The 12200-nt window shown below is 32.6% G+C and overlaps 1 protein-coding gene across 2 annotated transcripts in view; it reads left to right on the top strand.

Moving 5' to 3' along the window:
* Positions 1 to 1182: 1182 nt before the first annotated feature.
* The window catches only part of LOC126811106 (ras association domain-containing protein 2), a 34958-nt gene continuing 23940 nt past the window's right edge, over positions 1183 to 12200 (top strand). The window contains exon 1 of one of the 2 annotated variants that reach the window (XM_050536572.2): positions 1183 to 1717. In XM_050536572.2, the coding sequence (XP_050392529.2) occupies positions 1672 to 1717 (46 nt within the window). In that variant the 5' untranslated portion in view covers positions 1183 to 1671. Of the gene's footprint in view, positions 1718 to 6500; positions 6599 to 12200 lie in introns of those variants that run through there. The other variant, XM_050536573.2, reaches the window with a different exon arrangement.

Raw genomic sequence — 12200 nt, 5'->3', positions numbered from 1 at the left:
GTCAACTGGCGTGGTTTCGAATCCCCGGTTGTACGTGGCAAGGAGTAGAGTCGCCTGTCCAACCTCGTGGGTTTTCTCCGGGTCCTCCAGTTTCCTCCCACTGATAAAGACCCCTACGCGCAAGCAAATTATTGAAATAAAATTAAACCATGTGTTAGTCCCGAAATGACCTAGTTTGTGTCGAGAGGACATTAAACCCCATTTCTCTCTCTCTCACTCTCTCTCTTATTTATTTGGGAATTTCACATAGTTAAACATGTGTTTTTCGTCAATTATTTTTATTTGAAATTAAATTTGTAATGACAAGGACATATGCGTGTATTGTGAAGTCACTCCATTAACATCTAAAGGCAAAGTGAGTTCTGGTCTGTGACAACAGCATAACAATAAATACCTTTGATCTTGACGGTCAATGTCTTGATAATCAACTACTTTCTAAGGATTTCTCTGAGTTTTCTGTTGCCCCTCCTTTTATGTTAACTAGGTGATGAAGCCTGGTAATGAAATAAATCTATGTCTTAACGATGTCTGTGTGTATGTATGTATGTTTGCCCATCACACTTTGTTGCGATTCTGCCCCCCCCCACCTCCCATATGTGGTATCAAATTAACTGTGAATGTTTTAGACCATAATTCGGTTCAAATTGGGCCTCAGTTGAAGCTGGATATCCTGCTATAGTTATGAATATTATAAGACATTTATTTCCTATTCTTCAATAAACAAGACACACAGTCTTATATAATTTGCTGGCTTAAGTCAGTTGAATAAAATAAAATTTCCTAAAGAGAATAATTTTAATTTTTTGTTAAAACGAATTCATTATTATTGTTTCTTTAAATTATAATGATTTTTATTACGAAAAGCATCAACCAAGACCTGATCTGACAGATGTTTGCATAAATAATTTAGGTCATTTTATTTTTATCAATTCAGTAATAATGTTAGTCAAGTGGATTCAACACATTTTAACCCACCATGAAAGGATACTATTTTTAAATGTTAGTATATTCTTTTATCGGTATCTTTTTTTTTACAAGATAAGTTATTTAATATGTCCTCTATGTATGGGCTCAATTTTATCGATATTTTAACCGCATAGCTCTATTCACAGTGAACTAGGTAATGTAAACCATGTGTGAACTCTATTTGCCGTTGTGAGTGCATTTTATTTCACGGACTTCTGATTTTGTGTGCCTGTTTTGAACAACATCTCAACGGTAACTTTCAGTAGCAAATGACAATTGCGTTTTGACATAATAATGGTTTCGCCCAAATGGGACTCAGTACCAATTGTCTTTATCGAATGGAATGTGCCGTCGCTGTATTGATGTTGACGCGAGTCAACCGAATCGCTCTTGATCGTGGTTGTGAGGGGTAAGGAGTCTCACAAATGTCATGTAATATCGGCGTGTTTTGTTTTAAATGTTATAAATCGGCTATTCGTTCGATTATTGGACACAATACCATAAACTATACATGGGTAGGCCAACGATTACACTTTTATAATACGGAATATAAGTAACTATAAGGGATGGACAGGTCGTCTGAAGTGATGTGCTGTGGAATGCATTATACAGTGAAAGAGGACCTGATGAAATATGGTTAAATAACAGGATACACGATATAGCAATCATTTCACCCTTAAAATATTTTCTCACCAAGTGAACACGATGAACATCAATAACTGTGCTAAATGCGGGAAACCTGTATATTTTGGTGAGTTGAATGATATTCATTTTTAATATCTGAAAAACGTTAGCCCATGTACATCACATGTATAAAGTGTTATAACTTCAATAACTTCAAACACTGGCTATTTACCTCATATATAGTTCATGAATATAATTACCTAGCTAGATTAAATAAACAGACACATATCAGAGTTTATTAAATGAATTTTAAATCTTCCAATTAGTGACTTATACTTATTGATATTGTAAGAAGATAGGGCTGTGGTACAGTAGGCCAGGTATAATTATAGCTTCAAGAATGTCAAATCTACCAAATCATTGGTGTATTATACATGTTTAGTGTTTTTCAATTAGTTTATTGATCATATTCCAAGTATGTCTGTGCTTGGATTTTTTGGCATTGTTGTCTGATCTGACTACTTTTTTAGGCGGCTCTAACCCTAACCCTGCGGCCCCCTCCCGCTCATACATGTAGCTAACCCTAGCCACGAACCTCCAGAAACCATATCCCTAACTAGGATAAAAGAAGAAAAACAAATGAAAAGATGAATGAAAAAAGTAGTCAGATCAACCAACAGCCTTGATTTTTTTTATATAGATATCATATTTTATCATATTTAAAAAATTACATTTACATTCTTATTGAGAGTGATAATGACTTAATTAAAGTAATTCCTAGATTGTAATTTTCTATTTGTATACTGGTGGGGAGATGTCCAGGGTATTTAGTTTAAACAATTTATTAATTATTTCTGCTTTTATTTCAACAAACACAGTATGTATACACCCCTGTAGCTACATGTACCTGTTTAAGCCGAGACATACAGTGTATTGTATAAGAACTTGGGAATAAGAGAATTGCTTTATATTGCAATATTTTATGTACCCATAAACTGTGATATGTTAGATATTACATGTTAATTATAATCTGTAGGGGTGCACTGCATGATTTCAAATACTGTCATGGATTACAGGTTTTAAAGAGAGCGAAAACCTCAAACCGGTTCCTTCATATTTATTAGCTTGTGGAAAACCATTAGTCATTACCATTAAACTTGTACCATCTAATTATAACTTGTGCCTGTATGTACATGTATATTGATCTTTTAGTAAAATTCATATGTTTCTTATCTAGATTTAATCTTTAGCAATAAAAGTTTAAAATTACATTAATTCTATGGTTATATATTGAATTACTATACATATGATAATAATTATATATAATATGCACACAAAAATGGGGTAATTTTATATATCGGACCACTGACAAAAAACAACTCACGATTACTATTATTCAAACAATGCAGCATTGGTTTAAATTTCAATATCAACTGGAGCATAAGTGCATAAACTAATAATGTATGTACACCCAGCTGTTAAAAAAAATATCTTAGAAAAAAACCATAAGGCTTGTGTATCAACATGAATGAGAAAAGTTTGAAATGGTTATGAAAAAAATCATTAATGTAGAGTGAAACCATATTTATGTTTTTGAGTTAAACTCTCTGAATGTTATTTAAACATACATTATGCAAGAGCTAAATCTGTGTATTGCAGGTCTTTCTTTAGGCCTGAAATGTTATCTAAATTATTAATTAGACATTAATTAACTTATCCAGACCATAATCAACTCTAGATGGCATCGCTAGCCTGTGATCTTAAGTGGATTGTGAGCCGATTTACTGCATAACTTTCCTTCTCGATTAAACGATTAAATGGATAATCGAGACTATGCTGTTTATCGTACTGACTTTAGTAATGATGAAAGAGGCTAGGCAGAAATTTCATTCGCTTAGTTTTCGGTTCACAATTGATCAATTTGAATAAAATTTTCAGCAAATTGCCTTTACGTTATCTAGTTTTTAACTATTATAGTGAGAACTGCCAACTCGTTATCGAATCTCCCATAATCTCCAAAAATGGTTCTGTTCTCAAATATTTGATCGAAAATTTGTCATAGGCATTATTTGCAGATGATATATTATAGTCAATAAAAGCCAACGCTTGGTATGCACGTAAAAGATCCCATTAGCATTTTTGAATTTGATGAATAGTAGGCTGAAATGCTGGTTCCAAATGTTGAACCAATTCTGACTCTTTGTGACTTTGTTTCACTGTAAAGTAAAATTATTATGGCATCCATGGCCAGGGGTTATTGCAGAATTTCTTGCATCACAAACGTTCGTGCATTATGTCTCAAATATCACAGTAATGCCTTTTCATGTCTATTAATGAAAATTAATTTATATAAATCATATTTCTGATTTGTCTCCTGTGGAATATAAGTGTATTCCCTAAAGCATGTAGAGAAGATACATTGGTAAAACGTTCATACCACTAAGGTATCTATTTGTATGGTCCCACACCAATATAGTCTGCTGTAGCCTACAATTCAGACCTATTGTTGATAATTTATCATGACTGTAATAATGAAAGGTTAATAGTAATACGCATATAAATTACACTGTGTATAATACACATTATTTCAAATTCTTATTGTGAATGCTTTAACTAACTTATACTCCTCATCCATATTTCCCAAGGCAACTCATCTAATATAAATAATTATACAGATTACTCATGATTATCCAGTAAGTTGACATCAGATGACAAAGATATGTGCATTATATTAGTCACTAAGAATTTCCAAAAGGAAGCGTCATGAAAATTGTGTGTGCCTGGTAAAATAGAATTTAACTGTTCAACAACCTACACTACTAATCACACTTGATTTTCACCAGTCAAATGTGTCCTATCCTGCAAGCATGTTTTTTTTTTGTCATGTAGGTTCTCATTGAGAGAGCGAGAAATGGGGTTTAACGTCCACTCGACACAAACTAGGTCATTTCGGGACTTTTACGTACAACCGGGTGTTCGAAACCACGCCAGTTGACTCAATAACAGGCCTTATGATACAGCATGCACGTGCTAACCATTCCGCCATCCAACCCCCCACTTCGCCATGAGAACCAGTCATGGCCTAAGTCAGGGATCGTCTTGAAGAATCAAATATTTTCATAGACTGAAGCTCAAATTCAATATTTTCTGAAGGATTCTCGATTCCCATCAACAAGATTCATTGTTTTGAAACTATATAATATACTGGTGAAATCATTAATTGTACTAAAAGACACTGTAAATTGCTAATAATTTGTCTGGTATAGGGGTCCCTGCTGGAGAATTCCTAAAATCTTTATTTATATTATTCAAACCTGCGAATTAGAAATCTTCTGTCAGAATATGTTGCCAGCATATAAAAAAATATTGGAAATTTGATTATTGCTATATGATTTCTGAATGGATCAATAAATTCAGATAAAGCTCTCAGACATGGAAATAGGTTATTTCTTTATATTTTGGTGTTAGATTTGCATACTTAATCCCACTTGTATCAATCTAAAGTGTTGGATGGCGCCCTTGATATAACTAATAACAGACAATAAAAAAACCTTTCATCTTTGTGTTGAGAAATTTATAATGTGATATACTGATAAATAATATTCATGTCCCTAGGCTGGGACCTGAATACAGATACTTGCATGAACTTATATAAATCCTATAATATATTTGGATTCTCAATATGAATAGGATATGGATATTTTAAGACAAGCAAACTACATAAAATTAAGGACGGATATGAACTATAATTAACTTGCAAAGTTATATTATTACATCATAAAGGATTATAAGATGTGCCCTATTTAATACGTAGGAGCCACGGTGGTTAAGTGGGTAAGTCACTGGCTGGCTAGCTTGGAGGTCACGTGTTTGATCCCGGCATTGGCCGAGAAAGTTTATCAGGATTTTCTGACGTTTCAACTTGTCAGTGCTGCAGGACCGAGGGCCTGACTAAGACTGCTGTCTAGTCGTTTGGATGGTATGAAAAACCCAGGTTCACATAAAAGATCCCTTTGCAGATGGAATTTGATATAAGAGTAGGCCATGGTGCCGCTGCCCAGGCAAAATTTCCTTCATAGCACACTGTATGGCATATGCCCGTCTTCATTAGCCCAGTCAGGAGCAGAACAGTAGGAAGTTAGACCTCATTTCATTTTATTAAATACGTTCAAATATTGCCTTTACCTCAAAAATTATGTTCAAAATTTTTGCAAACAAATTGCAAAAATTTGTTGGTTGAATTGTTTTTGTGCCATAATTCTCAGTTATTAAATGGGAAAGAATCACACACATATGTATATGTTTTGGATCAACTTGCATAAAGCTGTACCACTCATTGGCAAAGTAAGACTTCTTTCGCCACAGGACTCTTTTAGCCCCTCCCCTCCCCGCAATCCATGGGTAGTCATAATGTTTGGTCTATTTAACTAAGTTTTGTTAAATTGCATAATAAATGAAGACAAAAAGAAATAAAATGAAATATTTTACATGTTTTCTGACTAAATACACCATGTCTTGACACACCAACATGCATTAATCAACAAAGAAAACCAGTGTAATAACTTGGAATATTAGCACAGCTTATTAAAATTTGGATACACTGAAGCATAAACAGCTTTCGATTTCCATACTTTCATTCATGAACCGCATTCATCAAAGAAGTAAAACTAGGAAATGAATGGGTTTCCTGGGACGATTTTTAACATGATTTATACAAGTCTAATCTCATAAATTCGCCTGAAACTACAAATGTTTGTATGGAAAAAAAGATAAACAGATATTGCGAATAGGTGTGTGTACGAATGTGCTAAAATGTGCTAATTTGCAGTAACTTGATGTCAAATTTCGTATGTTCTATCACTGGATGTAAAGTATTTTGTCCTTGAGCCTCGATGAAATCATTTTTCTTCTTTTGCATTAGTGAGCTGTTTAAATACATGAACAGGGTACTTAACTGAAAAATCAGTCAACAGTGAAAAGACTGAGCTTTAGGTTTCTAGTATAGATGGTAAGTGATAAATATGTCAGGTGAGGCATGGATTTATTTAAAAATGAAATGAACAGGATGTTTATTAAAAGCACTGAATGGGGTTGATCTAATATGCTATTTCAGTTACATGTAAGTCATAGGTACAGTTGTTTTAGTTTATACTAAAAATCATCACAGTAGAGATGAAAGATGGGTTGCCAGGCAATGAAAAATACACCCACAGTCGCTAAGTCATACAATCAGTCTACAAAGGTTGTTACTTTGTGAATCTTTTTATGTAAATAAAAAATAAAGACTTTATACAATGTACTGTATGTAATAATATAACTGAAGCATTCACAAGATAATATGACATAATCATTGGCAATAACTTTTGAGGTAATTATCAGAAATTGTTGTAATTGTTATTCCTTGCAATAGTCTAAGCAAAGAACATAAAAGTAGATCAGATGATGACTTTAAAGTGAACAAGGTCCAAAACTGTTGAATAAAAGAAAGTTGTTGAATAATACATCTAAGGAAACATGGGCCATTACTATGGAAATAATTAACCAATTTTGTTGAAAATCAATAGGATTCTTCATCTCAGTAACAACATAATAATATAAAGTTAAAAGGACCTATAATAAATGTAGGCTGTAGATTGTTCACAAGAACTGGGGATACAGCAATATACAACCAAATTTCAATGTGGGCATATAGAAATGAAGACTGCTGTCTGTATCACAAACTGGTGAATTTTCTTTGTAATACTCTGTATGCATGCTGTGTAGAATATAATCGTGCTTATTCCTCTTTTAGGTTGCTGTCATCACACCCTGTTTGGTGCAGAAAAGTAGGACATTATTCATTCATTCATTCTTTTAGGTTAAGATTGAGAAATTTCTGACAAAGAAATTGGGATTCCTGCATTCATCGAAGGATATTGCCATGTTATAAAAATTCTGGAAAAAAAATCTGGCTTTTATACACCAACATTGACCTATTTGTATTTATTTATATTAAGGTTGCTGTTTTTTAATGCCCTTTATAGAACCACACCTTCATTCATTTGTAGTATGTGTGAACATAGTTACATAGTCGTGGTTGAGTACACTTATTAAACTCTTGTTACCTATTATAACTGGCCTGAATGTTAGTATATGAGATTTGTTAGTGTACAGTTACATGTAGGTAATATTTGTGTAAAGTACCCACAAATGTTGTAACTTCTCCTCCTTGAGTATTTATAAGTGTTTTAAGGTAAGAATTTGACAATTCTTTGCCTGAAAACTGCATAACACCACTAGTATTACTGGGCATTATGAAGACAATAGATATAATTTTTGATTCTCTAAACAGTTGAACTGAAAGGTGTTATTAAATATTTTAATGAATATATTTAATATATATGTAGTTGCCATTAGCTATATTAAAATATTGATTTGAATACTGCAATTATTTTTTTATGTTCAAACTTCATTAGTCGTTAACCTATATAAAATCACTAGAATAACTGGTTTATAATTTTCTACCTGTTTTAGTCTTGCCTTTACAGCTGTTGGTTATTTATGAATTCAATTTTGTTGTAAAATTGATTTGTACTTTCTTAACAAATAATAATAGCCAATGCAGGTCTGATTCATCATTGTTTACTTATTCAGTTACATTTTCAACCCTTTCTAGCTGATTGTTGCGGGATTCAATTTTATTATGTTTAATAAAAGCAGTATGTATGAAATACATGTAATCTTGGTCCTACACTCAATCAGATACAATGTAAGGACGTCCTGAGGTTTCATCCTGGTGCTGGTCAAGAAATTTCCTCGCGTGTTTCCAGCCCGGTTCCCTTTGTCAGAGGTGCATAACAAAAGGCCGGGCTAGGAAAAACAAAATTAAAATGGGGTTTAAAGTCCTAATGAAGACTGGCATGGACCATACAGTGTACTATGAGGGGAAAATTTGCCAAGACAGCAGCACTATATATTAAATTTGAACTGTCAAGGGTTCCTTTACATGCTCGCCAATGCGTACATGGGACCTTGATTTTTTCGTCCCATCTGAACAACTATATGTTGTCCCTTGCCAGGCCCTATCTTGGTCAACTCAGGGATCGAACAAGGGACTTCCCGGTTAGCGAGCCACCATGTTTCCAGATCCTTGAAAACAAATGAAAATCAAAATAGAAGTAGATCATACAATGTAGCACCAAAATTTCCCACATGACACATTGCTCATGCCTGTTTTCAATGGTTCAGGTCGTGCAAAAAGACAGATATTAAACCCGATTTCATTTATTCATTCTATTGGGATATAAAAATATCAATTTTAGAAATGGGCAAGTTCTTGAGATAATAAACATTAAAGCTATGTAGACATAACTGTAACATAAACAAATTCAGAACGAAACCATTGGATTGGTCAGAGTAGTTTGTGTTAAGCATTACAAGAATATATTTTCTATCATTTGAACCTTAGTTTAAAATAAGTTAATAAACTGAATAAAAGACAGCAGTAAGGGCAGATAAATATATGTCGTCGGTGAAGTGTCAAAAGGGTGTATCTCGTGAAATTAGTCAAATACACTTTTTTGCATTTTTAAAATCTCCCAATTAATGTGCACATTTCTGTCTAAGCTGTGTATCTCTACACCAATTAGAACTATTCGGGGTATCATGTGTCCAAATGTTGTATCTTGATTTGTGGACATTTTGAAATGCAAAAGGTTCTATTTCTTAATCTTTAGGAATCCTTAGAAACACCCTTTTTGACACTTCACAGACGATATAATTTATTCTGTTAATGACCAAATAATAACTTGTCAGCAAAAAGTTACTACTATGTAGTACTTACACATGAACTTATGAAAAGTTTCAAAATTTTTTAAAAATTTTACCACATCAAAAATCTTCTTTTACAGATTTTTCAAACCAAAACTTAAAGATACATTATGTAACATTTAGATACAGAACTGACCGTTCTTACTGTCATAGTTCAAAAATAGATATTGCAAAATGAATATATTGAAAAATTCATTTAATTTACTTTATTCTAAGCAAAGTTATCAATATTTGTAGTTCTGACAAGATGTGTACATTGATTTGTTTATTATCATAACCATGGTACTGGTTGTTTAAGGCTTAGCCTCACTTCTCCATTTTTAAATTACATCATTAAATGGCCTAACCATTCTAATATACTTAAAGTTGAAGTCATCCGATGGAATCGAGGGTTGATTATGGTCTTTTAATGTTAATAAATGTCTAATTAATAATTTATATAACATTTACGCCCTAAATAAAGACCTGCAATGGGCAGATTTAGCTCTTGAATAATAATAATAATAAAGAACTGGCCGTTCTTACTATCATAGTTCAAAAATAGATAATGCAAAATGAATATATTGAAAAATTCATTTAATTTACTTTATTCTAAGCAAAGTCATCAATATTTGTAGTTCTGACAAAGATGTGTACATTGATTGTTTATTATCATAATCACGGTACTGGTTGTTTAAGGCTTAGCCTCACTTCTCCATTTTTAAATTACATCATTAAATGGCCTAACCATTCTAATATACTTAAAATTGAAGTCATCCGATGGCATCAAGGGTTGATTATGGTTCCTTCACGTTAATAAATGTCAAATTAATAATTTATATAACATTTACGCCCTAAAGAAAGACCTGCAATGGGCAGATTTAGCTCTTGAATAATACCTCTTTAAATAAAATGGACTTTGTTTTTTATCACCTTTGTTCAAAATACATGATGAATGTAATTCAGCTAGTATCAAAGTCATATTATTAAATTAAACCTATAGGCATTGATTTTGTATTCCTTTCCACAAACATCTTTGTTCAAAATACATGATGAATGTAATTCAGCTAGTATCAAAGTCATATTATTAAATTAAACCTATAGGCATTGATTTTGTATTCCTTTCCACAAACATCTTGCAAAAAAACAGCTTTATTTTTTTTATATTGTTCAAGTGAAGACTCAGAGGAAATGGATTCACCTTTATTGTTTGCTTTAATTATCTTATTTTCTAGAAAGCACTGCGGGTCCTCGTCAAGGTACATGCTAAATTTTCTTGATCAATCAATACTTACCACTTGGTGAATAACCCTTTTCAGATAGTGTAGTTTATTGAATGAAAACATTACTGCCAAGGGATTTCATTACGTGACAAAAATACCTGTATAATAAATTATTTATGTTAATTATTAGACTAGATCTACATGATCTGGCTGTATTCAGAATGTTATAGCAACATAATAATATCCAAATCCCAAAAGCGCTGAATCTAGATCATGATTGTATCTTAATAAATCAATTTAAACATTGTGATAATTCTGCATTAACTTTATCTGAATTAGATTCTTAATACCTCTACTTTTGGATCTCAAAATTTTGAAATCAGGATATCAGATTTTTTTGGGGGGATTTGAGTTGGCTCTTGAGATAATTATTGTAAGAATTGTAACCCCCTATACAGTTTTATACTCTCCCACTCTGGGTGGGTGTCTAGTCTTTTGGATTAGATAATACATATTGTTCTAAACATAGAAGATCCCTTGAGACTATAGGAATTTAGTGAAGAATGAGAAGAAATGTTGCTGTCTGGGTAAAATTATCATGTGACAATAGACAAAACTTACAGTATATAAGTGACAAAATGACGAAGTACATGATTGTATTGTGTTGAGAAGAAGTTAAATTCCATTCCTTTACAAATACGGGCTGGATTGCTGTGAAAGACAGATCGTGACGTTTTAATGCAATAATTAGGTCAAAATAAAGCATTGACTTGGGTTGGGATATTTGGTTTAATGTCAAACTCCCCACCACTTTAGTAAGTTAATGAAAGTTTATTGTATAAACCAACATGTGTAATTTTTCAGCATTGGCTAAACATCAAAACATTAATAAAGTTTAATTGAAATACATATTGAATAGACCTATATTCATTAGCTTAGTTGGTGCAGAAAAGTAGCACCCCATTTCATTTTGTTTCCAGTCTACTTGGTCACCTGCATTTAAATGGGACCAAATGATCCAACTGGGTTAACAACTTGACAATAATTTTTATTGCAGGCATATAATAGTGATTAATTGAAGTTGAACCATTTCAAATATAACTTTTTTATTGCCTTATACTGCTTCAATATGTATAGTATATGACTATAATTTATATAAGATGATTAAATAAGATGAAATTAAACATGTAAACTGATATATGATATAAAAGATTGTTTAGATATGAGTCAATCTATTTTGAGAGATTACGGTATCTGGGTACATGTATATAAACTCACCTCATATGTTTTTGATACAAACCTCCTCTATATTAGCTCCTTGATATGACAGTTTAATCAATCTGACCGTTCAATGGTCCTGTGTTATTTGTTTGAGGCATGTTGTTCCATGGTGAGGCTGGTCATTAAAGGGGCATTATGAAAGATAGATAAATAGCTGGCAGTTCTCACTATAATAGTTAAAAACTAGATAATGTAGAGGAAATATGCTGAAAATTTCAGTTAAATTGCCCCACTCTGAACCGAGATATTAGCATTTGAATTTTAGGCCCAGCCTCAATCATCATTACTAAAATCGGTACGACAAAAAAACATGGTCTT

This window comes from Patella vulgata, chromosome 2 (assembly GCF_932274485.2).
Source record: "Patella vulgata chromosome 2, xgPatVulg1.2, whole genome shotgun sequence".
Taxonomy (NCBI): Eukaryota; Metazoa; Mollusca; class Gastropoda; family Patellidae; genus Patella; species Patella vulgata.
Note: the sequence above shows the minus strand (reverse complement) of the source record. Positions and strands in the feature narration are given on the sequence as shown.